Source organism: Bufo gargarizans, chromosome 10 (genome assembly GCF_014858855.1).
Source record: "Bufo gargarizans isolate SCDJY-AF-19 chromosome 10, ASM1485885v1, whole genome shotgun sequence".
NCBI classification, from domain to species: domain Eukaryota; kingdom Metazoa; phylum Chordata; class Amphibia; order Anura; family Bufonidae; genus Bufo; species Bufo gargarizans.
The window spans coordinates 31,137,157-31,152,559 of NC_058089.1; the positions used below are offsets into that span (position 1 = coordinate 31,137,157).

At 42.6% G+C, this 15,403-nt stretch overlaps 1 protein-coding gene across 1 annotated transcript in view; it reads right to left on the reverse strand.

The window, feature by feature from the left end:
• LOC122920032 (mucin-2-like) overlaps positions 1-15,403 on the reverse strand; it is an 89,379-nt gene that overhangs the window by 63,723 nt on the left and 10,253 nt on the right. Inside the window, exons 5-12 of the mRNA XM_044269242.1 lie at positions 13,752-13,867; positions 13,225-13,441; positions 11,091-11,216; positions 9,036-9,153; positions 7,356-7,501; positions 5,162-5,166; positions 1,805-1,900; positions 635-704 (exon numbers count right to left, since the gene is read on the reverse strand). Of these exons, the coding sequence (XP_044125177.1) occupies positions 635-704; positions 1,805-1,900; positions 5,162-5,166; positions 7,356-7,501; positions 9,036-9,153; positions 11,091-11,216; positions 13,225-13,441; positions 13,752-13,867 (894 nt within the window). The remainder of the gene's footprint in view (positions 1-634; positions 705-1,804; positions 1,901-5,161; positions 5,167-7,355; positions 7,502-9,035; positions 9,154-11,090; positions 11,217-13,224; positions 13,442-13,751; positions 13,868-15,403) is intronic.

Below are 15,403 nucleotides of genomic sequence, written 5' to 3' on the forward strand. Positions count from 1 at the left end.
GTTCTTTGAATTATGCTCCATCACTCAGATGAACCCATAGTGAGACCTGCTCAGAATGTTCTATAAGCACCTTGGTCAAATTCTACAAACTTTTGAGTGAGTTTAAAGGGGTTTTCTGGGTTGCATCAACATCCTTTAAAGTAATCATTTATGAAGGTAGCTGTAATGTAATTTTATTTGATTTTATCTACCGTTCTGGGCTGTGGTCACATGGCCATGTCCATGCAGCTCTGGGTCGGGAAGTGATAGGAGAGTTTCCATGTAACTAGCTGGGTGGAAGGAGGTGTAAACTAGGTTGATGTTGAAAGGTTTGGGGCTACAGCTGTGACAGAGAAAGGTGAAGGGCATCATGGGTTTGGATGGATACAGCAACAAGAAGTGCTACATAAAGGACGTAAACAAACCAGAGGGATTGGTTTACATGGTGAAAATAGGTCCGAAGAGTCGAAATTGAAAAAGATAAAGCATGGGGAAGGTGTACATGATGTAAGCAACTACGTGAGCCTATCTGATAAAAACCATAGTAATCCCAGAAAATCCCTTTCAGTCAACTAAGGACCATGTAGTACTTACTGTAGCTAAGGACTTATTTTATATATGTGCACTTGACATACCCTACTATTGGACACCTTACCTGTGATATAAGGAAGCATAACCTTAAGGTCATTGTGGACAACTGTTCCATCTGATTTGAGTTTCACAACCTGAAATAATAAGGAATTACTCTGGAGAAGTTAATTGGAAGATTTGTATCTATTGTAGTCTACGGCATAAAGTGGATGTCCTACCATAAGAACCTATCACTTACCCAAAGGAAATGTGATAAGTATCTGATTGCTAGGGTTCTCTAGACAGAAGGTAGGTTCTTATGGTGCAACAAACCTTTTAATAACCAATGTAGTGATTTCAGGGACCATTTTGACCTTTCCATATGGTCTATACCAGGGATGGTCAACCTGCGGCTCTCCAGCTGTTGTAAAACTACAATTCCCACCATGCCCTGCTGTAGGCTGATAGTTGTAGGCAGGCTGGGCATGCTGGGAGTTGTAGTTTTGCAACAGCTGGAGAGCCGCAGGTTGGCCATCCCTGGTCTATACAGTATATACATGACCAGGGTGTGCCATTTATATGGATACACATTAATAAATAGGGAATGGTTGGTGATATTAACTTCCTGTTTGTGGCACATTAGTATATGTGAGGGGGGAAACTTTTCAAGATGGGTGGTGACCATGGCAGCCATTTTGAAGCCGGACATTTTGAATCCAACTTTTGTTTTTTCAATAGGAAGAGGGTCATGTGACACATCAAACTTATTGGGAATTTCACAAGAAAAACAATGGTGTGCTTGGTTTTAACGTAACTTTATTCTTTCATGAGTTATTTACAAGTTTCTGACCACTTATAAAATGTGTTCAATGTGCTACCCATTGTGTTGGATTGTCAATGCAACCCTCTTCTCCCACTCTTCACACACTAATAGCAACACCGCAGGGGAAATGCTAGCACAGGCTTCCAGTATCCGTAGTTTCAGGTGCTGCACATCTCGTATCTTCACAGCATATGCCCCTGTATACAGTATATAACCGTCTGACAGGATATGAAAACAGACATTACTACCCACTGCACCACCTGCTCGAGCACATTATAAAGTAAGTGGTGATGCTACACTTCCGCTCTTTTACTTCAATCTCTTACTATGATATATACTGTATGAAGTATGTCAAGCACTTTTCTCTAATTTTAGGTCTGCACAGCATATGGTTTTTCGCTGTCATTTTCTTGTCAGCACTGCCATACTCACGTTTTTTAAGTTGTCTGTGACTAGTATAACAGACTGGAGGCAAGTCTCTCTCTCAGAGGAACCGCAAGGCATCAGCTTGCCCAAGATCAGATTTCTCTTGCTGTCCTACAAGTTGAAGCATAAGGTGTGATTAGATTGACCATGTTTTAATTTCGGCAACCACATCAAGGGTAAAGTAAAAATTAAGATCCATGCAATTATGTAAAGAATTATTACAGTATACACAAATAATAAGTAGGCTTTGGACAATCTCTACTTGTTAGACAGGTCCCTTGACAATAAGCTTACCACATAGTGTACTCTACTGATACTCCCAGCAATCTTCTGTAAATTGCAATGAACCTGGTAGTAAGTGTTCAGTTACTTACTTGCCTCCACAGGGGAAATTAAGCATGACGAGGGGGCCATTCATGTCAATGAGATGTCAGGACAAGGCAGGTCCTCCAGAGTAAGAGATACTCTTTGTAACCATTCTCCATCCTACCTGGAGCCAGTAACCAGGCAAGTGGTAGAAAAGTCTCTTTTTTACTAAAGTGTAGAATGGGAGTTGTATTACTTCCAACAGAATAGCAATGTATGGATAGCAGCAATGATGGGGGTTGTGGTACTCCTTCCCTCTATCTTTCCAAGGCCTCTTCCACTCTCTGTCAAATCTAAGGCTGTCAGTAAAGTTCTTGAAAACTTACCTGAAATTCGCAGGCTGAGGGGCACAGGATTAAGATATGGCTGGCCAAAACTATGTCAGAATGTGTAAGGGTGTATTAGCAATGTCCCTTTCAAAGCAGCAAAGTCTTTATCAGCCTTAAACAAGCACAATACCTTACTGACTGACTCCAGTGCACAGCCTTGCGGATTCTGGACCTAGTTCTTCCTTTTCTTGCTAGAGTACTTTAATGTAGTGCTTTAAATGTCTCAGAGATGATGGTTCTCTAGAACTCGGGCCTAGTTTTATGAAAATGAGCACATATAACTCCTCTCTCTTCCTCAGCTTGCACACAACACTCTCTCACATTGAACTAGGGGTGGACCTAAGTCCATCTTCTAGCATCTTAAAAGGGGCTGAGTCAGGATTGTTAACCCTGACCTATCTATACAAAACGAGTGACTGTACAATACAGTAAATCAGAGCATTACATTAAACCAATTAACATGCCAACAAACCCTTTTGCAGTTACCGTGTTCTACACTGTACGACCAAATTATTGCATTCAGATGTTTTTAGTACACCCATTTCAAAAATCACTCAGCCAATTACTGACCATAATGGTGACCTGCCTCAGCCAATGACTGGCCTTTTTTTTTTTTAGCTGACCTTCTTCTGGTATTTTCAGTGTGTCAAACTGGGACCAGGAAGTGAAGATCGGTGAAGACCAGACAAACATCAAAATGACAATAGTCAGGCAGTATTTTTTTTTAACCCTTTGTGGCCCATTAAAAAATACATTAAAAACCCCTAATTGACATTGCAGATAACGTAATTTAGTAAACGTTTGTCTAAGGGTAGTGTTACACATAGCCTCCCATGGTAGTTTGTACAGTATAGATTTTTTGACCCAAAGCAAGAAGTGGATCCAGCAGGAAGGAGAGATATAGGTCCCTTCTTTATATTTTCCATTTCTTCCTAACCCATTTCTGGATTTTGCTAAAAAAATTCCATCAAAAACTGCCACAAAAACCTGAGTGTGACACCACCCCTTATGGAGGTTTAACTGGAATAAAATTATTATTTTTTCATTAGTCCCATATTACTATTTATTAAGCAAGCCTACATATCTTACGAGCCACTTTAAATGAAACTTGATGATATAAACCATCCATGAGATTGTCCCGTGGTTAGAAAGTATAAATTTGAACAATGCCATGAAATGACTTAAATCGAATGTGTCATTAAATGACCCACTGTTTAAATCAAGCTTTTATGTTAAACATATATTTTTTTAATTTTTGCTAACATTTTTAATTTTTCATATCAATATCCTAAAATCCTGCAGTTTTATACCTATTACAAGTTGGATTAGAATGACAGAGATAGGCTACTCTCACATCAGTGTTTAGGCATTCTGGCTTTGAGATCAGAGGATCTTAAAACTGGGCCAAAACGGTTCCATTTAGGACCAATGTATTGTGAATGGGGTATGCTCCATTTAGGATGCATCAGTATGCATTCCGTTCCACTAGCATTCCGTTTTGTGACCGGACACAGAACCGCTGCAAGCTGTGGTTTAGTATCCGGTCATCTAAACGGAACAAACCGGATCCGTCACTAAAATCAAATGAGTAAATGGCACCGGATCCGGTAACCATCACCCATTGACTTACATTGTTTTTACTGACGGATCCAGTTTGTTCCATTTCAATTTAACACAACTGCATCTTAACGGAACGGATGCATCCTGATGTGTTAAATCAAACAGAACAGTTTTGGTCCAGTTTTGAGATCCTCTGCCGGATCTCAAAACCGGAAGCCAAAGCACAGATGTGAAACAGAGAGGCCACAGAGCACATCTAGAAAACTCTCCAATATAAATCAATGAGGTTCTCTACTGTCCACTGTGTCTATGTGCGGTACTCCAACAACTGCAAAGTGTTAATTTCGTACATTACTAAAATGATTCATGCTTTCTTTTATGCTTTGGATGTTTTCCTAAAAGCTGTCTATAGGTGCAACTATTTAGTTAATTGTGCCCTGACTCAGCAGAGGGAACTAGCTTTCCCCTCTGAGGGAGGGTCTTTCTAGTAAGTATTGCATCAGCCAGTCCAGTTTATCTCTGCCTGCCATTCAGGGCAGATGCTAAAAGATTGGTTTGGGCTTTGCTTGTGAGAGAAGCAGATGCCTATGAACCTCTGTAAAGCTGTAGGCAAGGAAAGAGACTATTTCTCCAGAAGATACAGCATTCCTATGAAGGAGAGAATCCTTGAGGGAAGGAAAAATGGATGTCCAAACCCTGTCTATGCAAAGCCATGCATATTAGCAAGTTATATGCTTATTATTGCTATAGACTTTGCTTCTTGTGGAAGGATTAACAATTAAATAGCACCTTTTACACCAATATCATGGATTGGACAACAGTTTGTAGGATTTTCACCCTTCTGTGGGAACTGCAATACTTATTTTTGAGAGTTTTGCATGCCTGTGATCATTTTGGAAAGGTTGCAAAGTGTTTAGAAGGTGCTCGGGGACTACCACTCCTATTATTATCATTATTGCCCTTTGGCTATATACAGTTATTGTGAAGAGACTGCACTGCACTTGCCTTGGAGCTGTGTTTTGATATTGTACTTTAGTAAAAAGAGATGTTTATTTTTCATCTGGCCTGGTTACTGACTCCAGCACCATTCACCGACTACAGCACCTACATCTCCTGCCTTGTACCTGTACAACACCAAGGGCACCCCAAGTACCACCAGACAGAGGCCCCCTACATAGGAGTGTCCACTGAGAGAAGAAAGAGTGCACCCTCCTATCTAGGGCTGCAACGAGTACTCGATTAAATAGAGTAAGTCAACACAAAAAAAAATTTGCATCGAGGATTCGTTTGTGTCACGTGACCACGGAGCGGGAGTGAAGCACTTGCTATTACTCCCACTCTTTGGTCTCCCACTGGCTGGGAATACTCACCTTTCCAGCAGGGGGCCTCCGGACCCTCCACAGCATGTCCATCCCCATGCTGCACTGACCTCCTGACATATGCACACCGTGACCTGATGCGCTGTGTGACGTCAGGCCCAGATAAGTGCAGAAAGATGGAGTGTCGGCGGCGCCCCTGCTGGAAACGTAACTTGGTGACACCAAAGGGGTGGGGGCGTGACTAAGGCCGGGTGCCCCGGAGTGCACAGCGTCATAGCAACCAATGACTCTGCGCTCTCTGGGTGTCAGGAGGAGGGCAGGCTGGGCTTTCACGGACCGTGTGTCCTTGGTTTAACTGAAGTGTGGCCCGGCCTTACGGGAGAAAAAAGACAATGCAACAGCACTCTGCAAACCAGATAAAGTACAATAATGCCATAGTCACAAAAAACATTCAAGTGCTACTGCTACGCTTATTTATAAAGCGAGATGTTTGGCAAATGCATTTTGTACTAAACCGTTTGAGCCCGTGTGCCAAATGTCAAGGCGATCTCTGTAAGAAGGGAACCTAACACTAAATACTACCTGTTATGCGCCATAATGGACACCATAAAGTATAGGAAGTGTTGGTTCCACATGCAGGGTCCACTCTGCCTTTTACCATTTTTGATGCCATAAAGGCCTCCATTACTTCCAGGGGATGCAGGTACCAACATGCATGCCGAGCCCACTCCATACCTCTTCTGGTGCCAGACGGCTTCCAATGAATGTAGTGAGAGCAGGCCACAGCTGTATACTGAAACTAATTTTAAATCAACCTATGGGGCAGACAGGCTAATCAGGAGTGCACAACTCGCTGGAGAGATGGACTTAGGGGAGAGATGGCTCAAGGGGAGCAGAGACTATGGCACAAGGGGGGAGAGATGATGGCACAAGGGGGGAGAGATGATGGCACAAGGGGGGAGAGATGATGGCACAAGGGGGGAGAGATGATGGCACAAGCGGGGGAGAGATGATGGCACAAGGGGGAGAGCTGATGGCACAAGGGGGGAGAGATGATGGCACAAGGGGGGAGAGATGATGGCACAAGGGGGAGAGATGATGGCACAAGGGGGAGAGATGATGGCACAAGGGGGAGAGATGATGGCACAAGGGGGAGTGGAGCTGATAGCACTGGGTGGGGAGAGCTGAAGGCACTGGATGGGGAAGAGCCAATGGCACTGGGTCGGGAGAGCTGAAGGTGCTGGGGGAGTGGAGCTGATGGCACTGGGGTGGTGGAGAGCTGATGGCACTGGGTGGGGAGAGCTGAAGGCACTGGGGGAGTGGAGATGATAGCACTGCGGTGGGGGAGAGCTGATGGTACTGGGTGGGGAGAGCTGAAGGCACTGGGGGAGTGGAGCTGAAGGCACTGGGGTGGGGAAGAGCTGAAGGCACTGGGGGAACGGAGCTGATGGCACAGGGTGGAGCTGATGGCACTGGGGGATAGTGGAGCTGATGGCACTTGGGGGAACTGATGCATTTGGGCTGATCGCACAGGGGGGAACGAAGGATGTTGGGGACTGATGGCAGGGGGTCTGATGAGTTTTTATAAAGGAAAACAGTCTATTAATTCATTTTTTCTATCTAGATTACTCGATTAATTGTATAAATAATCGGTAGAATACTCGATTGCTAAAATAATCGTTAGCTGCAGCCCAACTCTTATCACTGGCCCTAGGGAGCATTGGTGTGAGGATTGCCACTGTGCATGTGCATGATTATTTCAGCCAGAGCTACTACAACTCCTATCCTCTGCTCCTCCTGGGCTTGCGGCATATGGTGCATGGTGGTTGCTGTAAAGTATATCTCTAAACAACTGCTCATGCAAGACAGCCACCCCAGTAATCATGCTCAGAAATTAAATAAAAAGGCTATTAACATAAAATAATAACAGATCAGAAAAAATGACGTGTGTCACTATCTGGTTTTGACATTCCCCTTAACTACGTCTTACCTTCACCAGCGCATAGTAACAGTTCCCATGGAAAGTATATGTCTTCCCATCAAAAGTGGTAAAATGGGCTCCACCTTCAACTGAGCAAACTTTAGGACAGGGGAGATCTGTGCAGTTCCATCTTCCGGCAACACAGTCACTGCAATAGAAAATGCTGTCAATCAAATCTCCAGGATACCCACCAGAGAGTCGAGACCACTGCCCATTATGTAAAAACCACTCTAAAGGGGCTTTCTGAATTTATGTAAACTAATATTAACTACTGCATGATGATAAGTTATGCAACTTTCTAATACATTTCAATTCCTAACCAGGCTCTATGCTTGCTGGCAGTGAATGATAACATCATTGTTCATATCCAGAGGCTGAAAGCTGATATTGATCATATCCGACTAAAGACCCTATTACACGGAGCAAATATCGTACACATTCTTGTGCATGCGAGCGAAAATGAACTAGAATCGTGCGATGTAATAAGTATGAATGATTCAAAGACGAGCGAGAAATTGGCTTCTCATTAATAGATCCGTTCGTATAATATGGAGTTGTCTACTTGCTAACAATCTCTAATCTTTACATGTAATAAAAAGGAACGATTTAAAAGTGAACGAGTAACGACCGCTAGTACAAACGATTATCTACGAAATTTTTGTGGTTAATGAGTCACTACATCTTCGATCGTTTATTTTGATCTGTATAACATCTACTGGTGTAATAGTAGCTTAAGGGTACAGCTACACCGCAACATGTGTCACGTGACATTTATTATGCAGAAATATTGCGCAACATTTTTTAATATGAAAGTCAATGGTGTTGCAATATGACATGTGACATGCTGCGACACTATTTTCAGAGACTTTTCAGAGACAACAAGTAACGAATAGCAATGATTAAGTCTAAGGCTACACAGCGATGTGTTGCTGAAAATTTGTGCGACATTTTTTGCAATGAGAGTCAATATTCTCACCCTCCGACATGCGACATACTGCAACTGGGATGTGACAGTCGTAAAAAATCCATCCAAGTTGTATTTTTGTGCACAGTCAAGTGACACGTCGCCATTGTAGCCGTCTCTGTTTTTGTCACACGACACATGTCGCCGTAGCCTAATACCCCACTACATGAAAGCTCTGTGATACACTTAAAGGGAACCTGTCAGTAGAATCATGCCACCTAACCGCAGGCAGCATAAAATACCGACAGGCTGCATCATTACAATAAATCCATGGATATTAGGAATACTACACTAAGCATACGTATACAGTAAACAGTATATTCCGGAAAGCGGACAGATCCCAGACAGATCCCATTACAGTGAATGGGGCTATGCCGGATACAGACTGAGCTTACAGCACAGATGTGAACGCTGCCTAAGAAACTAGGTGTACCAGAGATTTATCAAATGCAACTTTTTGAATTTCATTTCAGTAGAAGGGGGGCGAAAACACTAGACTAACATCTGCAGACCAAAGATGTGCCAAATGTATAAAACAATGTGCAACGTCAGATCAAATTGTTAAACTAGTGCCATAAAGCCACTTACAATTGTCCTACTAAGTTTTGGAATTTTGTGAAATCTCAATGATCTTTCAGCTTTGACATTCACGTTGTATCTTACATTAACCACTGAATAACAATATCACAACTGGGATTGTGAAGTTTTCATGACTTACCATTTGGCACAATCATTTTGAATTGACTCTCCGGGGGCATAGAGTTTCCCTTGGTGTTTGCAATGGCACTCATCAACTGGTAGGCAGCCCCTGCCAGTGTAATCATCCTGCACCGTACCTGAGGTGATTTAAAAGTACAGTCGTTTTGACTCCTGAGAAGGTTGTGCAGTGCTATGATGATGATGATGACCCATCCTCAGGATAGATCATCTATATTGGGTTTACTTCTCCCCCCCCCCCCCCAAACAATCAGATGTTTGAAGGGGTTGTTGGGTGCTTGTGAGCCAGGAGTCGGGTCGCCACTAGTCTACTCTTGATGACTTATCCTGAAGATTCTTCAATATCATCACCCCTTTAACCCCTTTAACCTATTATCACCCATTATTTATATTTTTTTAAATGTGTCCTCGTGGTAAAGCAGCAGACGGGAAGCAATAATGACTAACACTTTCATACTGCATAGGGGAGTGTAGCCAAGCCTTCTGTCTGGAAGATTTCCCAATGGAAACCTCAGTGGCAAGTGTCTAACAGATCCCACTACATGGCATCCACTCCACTAGAAAAAAATGCATATGGTATACATTTTGAAGTGGATGGCTCTGTATGGAATCGTGTAGTTTGTTGTGCTATTCCATGCACTAACTCAGTAACTTTTTTTAGCATAATGGGTGCCTATGGGTCCATTTCACAAATAAGCTAGGAGCTTTTTCACAACACACACTTTCTCCATGATTCTGTTACAAGAAGATATACATTTTTCTGTCAATCTGCACAGGAAATTGTTTTTCCCAGGGAGCCTTTCAAGCAGACCCTTCAAGGTGGTTGGACCTGCGGAGGGAATAATATTTGCCTTATTCCCATTGCTGTGTTTCAGCTCCTTCGATCCCCCACCATTGCTGTACATTTCTGGTCTTTGTCAACATCCTGTTTGATGCGGGTCACGTGGCCTCTGCAGCCAGTGACTGGTCACAACAGTGACATGTCCCTCATGCCTGATGGGACTCAGTGACATCACACATGGTGGACACATCGCTACTGCGGCCAGTCTCAATTACCTAATCCCACCGCTGGGTTTCGGCTCCACTACCTCTGCTGCAGATCTCTGGTCTGCAGCAGTCAACATCTAGTTTGATGTGGGGAGACCAAATATCTGCAGCAGCAGTGGGGAAACGAAAGAGTTGGAACTGAGTTGCAGGGATCAGGTAAGTATGAGTCCCTCTGGCCAACCTGGAAGGTCTGCCCGAAAGGTCACCAGGTGTGAACAAGCGTTTTAATATTATAGATCACAGGATGGACAGAAACATCGTACATTAACCCGGGGTTCACACCTGAGCGTTCTGAAAGGAGCGCTCTGTATGCGCGATTGTACCGGCGTTTGCAATCGCGCATACAGAGACAAGCGAACGCCCATTGTTGCGCGTTCCTGAATGTCTATGTACGGGAACGCGCGACAAAACGCCCCAAAGAAGCTCATGTACTTTTTTGAGCGTAGGGCGTTTTACAGCGCGATCGTACGCTCTGTAAAACGCCCAGGTGTGAACCATTCCCATAGGGAATCATTGGTTTCTTCTTGTTGAGCGTTTTACAGCGCGTAGGAACGCACTGTAAAACGTTCAGGTGTGAACCCAGTGTAATGGGTAGATTGCTGTAGAAACTGAAAAATCTATTGAATACATCTCAGTGAGGCTTTTTCTACAGCATGTGCATGGGCGTCTACAAGACTGGTTCAGATAAATAGCACAATTGCAGAAATTTCGAGAAGAAATCTTCTGTGTATGAATTCTGCTTAATGCCATTCCTCTGATCCCAGCATGCATGGAAAGCAAGTTGCGCCTCATAAATAACTAGGTGGTATCTCACCAGTGAGGCATGTTTTAGTAGTCTAAGAAGTTCTCCTCTAAAATAATAAATTTTACAAAGGCGGTCTGAAACATCAAAGGTGGAATCTGCTTGATTGCTATGGACAACTAAGCCAGTTTTCCTTTGCACCAGTTTTGATAAATCATCTCCCCCACCTTTTTTTAGTGATTGCTGTATTCAGACAACGTGACTCACCCGCAGGACAGAAGCAGCCATCCATGTAATGCTCCTCACACAGACTGTGTACCTCTTGGTGGGAACAGGAATTTGTGCAGGGTGAGGCGCTTTCTTGATAGACCATATTAGCAGGACATTTCTTAGCTTGGAAATACACAGAAATGTCAATAAACCACTGTAATTATAAAAATGCTGAAAAGCTACATATACAGTATACATAACATTTCTTAGAGACAGCTGCAACTACAAACAATAGTGGAAGTTCATTGTTTGCCGGTATGACAAAGGGGTTGTGCAGTCAGGATATTGATGATCCCTCGAAAAGCTTTTTGAAGGGGTAGCGGCGCTCAGGCCAGCACTGTACCGTTTTCAATGCTTACCTGCACAGTGTATAGATTATAGCGGTGGTGCAAGTGTAATTACAATTGCTTATTCCATTCAAGTGAACGGGAGAGGAATCTATAATTACACTTCACCGCCGCTACAATCTAGACTGCATACAGGTGAACACTGAAGAGGACACAATGCTTGCACGAGCGCCACTAGTACCCCTTACAACAGCTGAACGGCAGTTGGACCTCTGCCAATCTGATATTGATGACATATTCCGAGGATGGGTCATCAATACACTGACACTGTACAACTCTTTAAGGACTCTTTGTGGCTTGCCATGAAACACCTGGTAAATGAACTCTGTGAGGATGACCAAGTGGGAATACCATAGACCAATTCACAGCCTACTCAAAGATTATGCTATTGTAGAGAGCCCTCATGTCAACAAACTGATACCCCTCCACTTCTCTCTCTTCTTTTCAGTAAAGATGTGGCCCTTTTCCCTTGTTCCCTCAGCCCCTATAACTTGTCTGTTTCTTATTGATATATAATATATATTGCAGCCAGGCTCCTCTATCCATCCAACCGCTACACTGACGCTACTAGTCTGTGCCAATCACTTCACTTGTTGCCCATCCACCACAGAATACAGTTAAAACCTCTCACCCTCACCCACAATGCTCTGCACAGTGCTGCACCTCCATACATCTCCTCACTCATCTCCATCTACCACCCTACTCGTGCTCTCCGTTCTGATAGCGACCTAAGATTAATAACCTCCATAATTCGTACCTTTCACTCCCGTCTTCAAGACTTTTCTCGAGATGCACCTACTCTCTGCAATACTCTGCCCCGGAATACTAGGTCAATTCACAACTTCTCCACCTTCAAACGTGCCTTGAAAACACATATTTTCAGGCAGGCTTATCAAGCTACCTAAAATGAATTTTCCCGGACTAAACCTTTTCCCCAACCAGCTCCTCTGGCCTAAACTCAATCCTCTAGTAGTCGCAAATCCGAAGCAGATCGGCCGGCACCACTCCTGTCAGTTCAATAATGGCTCAAATCCTACTAATCACAATCAACTACCTTATGTGTCACCCCCAATTCGCCTTAGATTGTAAGCTCTTGTGAGCAGGGCCCTGACTTCTAGTGTTTCAGTTGCATATTATCCAGTTAGTTTTGTTTCATACATGAACCCTATGAATTTGTAAAGCACTGCGGAACATGGTGGCGCTATATAAATAAATGTTAATATTATTACTATTATTATTAATAATATATATATAATATATTAATATATAATTGACGTGTGCAGCTTTATTAGAATTTCAGTGTAGCGCAGTGTGTCATATACATAGTGCAGTTTCCTTCACCCTTCTGTAAGATATATAGCCTAGGATGCATGTAATATTTGTACTATGTTACAGTCTGCTCTGTGTCACAATATGTATTGCATACATCTGACAACTGATTATAAATAAAGTTTAAAAAAAAATAAAAAATTACTGGGTTTGGAGGGAGGAGACACAAGGTTTGCACTGGTAGTGTAGGAAGGTGAATGAGGCCAGGGCCTGTTAAACGTGGACCATGTTGTGGACACCATGGGAGGAAAGGAACCACACTTCCACCTTTACTTGCATTTCTAGTGGTTGGTTTGCCTGGTCCTTTAGATGTGTGTGAGATGGTATCTGTGCATCTTGCTCTGTTAGCATGGTCATTTAGATGAGTGCAGAGCCATATTTGTGTATCTAAGCTTCTAGCTTTATGTTTTTTTACCTAAATTGTATCTATCCTATCTAATGTATGAAATGCTTACGACAAAAGTTCTTAGTTCTCCAGTTTCTTGGGTGTCCGCCAGCATGAGAGCATTGTCTGGAATACTCAGAGATGGTACTACACAGGCAGAAGTAGTCTTGGGATTGGTCACAGGAGCACATGTCAATCATACAGGCCTGGGTGTAGGCTTCCAGATTCAGAACGTTCATACAGTCAGAGAACACAGCTTGGACTAGATGTTCCTTACATACAGAGAGCTAAAGGGAAGATAATAATATATAAAATACCAAATTAATGACAAAAATCTTTGACATACTATAGTTATGATTTCATGTATGATCCAGTTGACTGTTCTCTCATAAGGAACCAAAGTCATCACAGATATTTATAGTAGCTGTCCATTCTTACGACTTTAAAAAGCAATATATTTTATGCACCGTTATATCACTCTATGTGGGAATTTATGTATCTAATGGTTTGATCTACTGGGTGATTGACATTTCTAGTCTTGTCTCTTCTTTTCTGTCTTCTTCGTGTCATCTGGTGTGTTCAGTGTTACATACTTACATATTTAGAACAATGTGTTGGGTTTATGATTTCAGTGTCATCTGTGTCCTTACACACTTCATTTGGATCATTCACATTCTGCTGATTTCCAAAATTTATCGGACTGAGAATTTTGTCTGAGTGGGAGATAATAATATTAGATAGAAGGTGAATACATAATGGCGAGACAGAGAGACACACAGAGACGAGGCTGCAATTTCTAGTGAGTGTGATATCTCATCCCAGGGCTGGGTTCCCAGATACTCCGCTCAGTACTACCATACAATGTCCTCCATGCTGCTGCTTCTGACTTTTCTGTGTGATGTGTATGGGAGACATCGTAGCAGCTTTATGTATGGGAAAACTGACAATTATAGATGTGTAAAGGTCAGAAATAGTGTTATTTCTGAGGTACACACACTGGACAGCTTATTCTGAAGGTCAACATACACTTTAAAAAACCATTAGAAAATCTAAACATCACAAAGATAGTGATCATGAACATATACAGTGTGGGCCACAAAAAAAATGTTTTCCCTTGTGTCATTTGTATGGAATAATGGATAATGGAATACGGACCTACTTACCCGTTTGAAGAGATGCAGGAATTAGTCTCAGGAGCGACTAATCAAAGTTGTGCCTGTCAAGTTCAGGAACACCTTCTTCTACACCACTTGTTCCATATTCCGAACATGCATGTCAATTTGCTATTTCAGTTTGAAAACTGTCTGAGGATTCGTTTCTTAACCCCTAGCCTTAACATTCCCACAGATTAAAGTCGCACCCCATTAGGTCTGATGACTGTGGAGGCCCTGTATGGCATCGCTGACTGGAGGTCAGACAGAAAACCCTCCCCTGATTAACCTCTCACCATACTTGGAAATGAATCCTCTGGCATTCTATCTGCATTCCAACTGCTGCTATTTTTTATCCTATGCAATGTGGATGTTTTGAATGCGTTTCTAATAAAGACTATTGAGTTTTAGACCACAAGTGCCAGAGGATTCATTTGGAGTATGGTGGAATAGTTGGACTGGACTGACACAGTTTTCTTTGATTTCCCCGAGAGCACAGTGGACACTCCAATCTGTGGGGTACCGCATACAGGGAGAGTGCAAGTTTACACACTACTCCTTTTTTTCCTTTCTTTTGTATAATACATGGTAAAATAGTACATATGGCCGAAAAAAGACATTTGTCCATCCAGTTCAGCCTGTTAACCTGCAGGTTGATCCAGAGGAAGGCAGAAAATGCAGAGATATCTGCATTTGTATTCTTTTTCAAATGAGAAGTTCGAGCACCATGGCAGGGATGAATCCTTTGAGCACTTCTTTGTAACACCCCTGTGCTCTGCACACTCCCCCTCCACTTGATTGGCAGGGCTAGACATCAGCATTCTGAGGGTAGAGTGTCCTACCATCTACATATCATATACTCTATGTACAATAGCTTCACCACACTGAGATCTGCTCAGAAAGCTGATATACTTGTTACTGCTTTATTCACAGGCACAATATATGATAATAAGGACATTAGTAATATGTGATAGCTTATAAGTTTTGTTGAGCGAATAGAGCTTCAGATCATCGAACCAAAGTCGATTTGGTCAAACACTTCGATTTTAATCCTGTCTCCTTACAGCATTAAAATGTATTGCCTCATTGGAGCCAAAC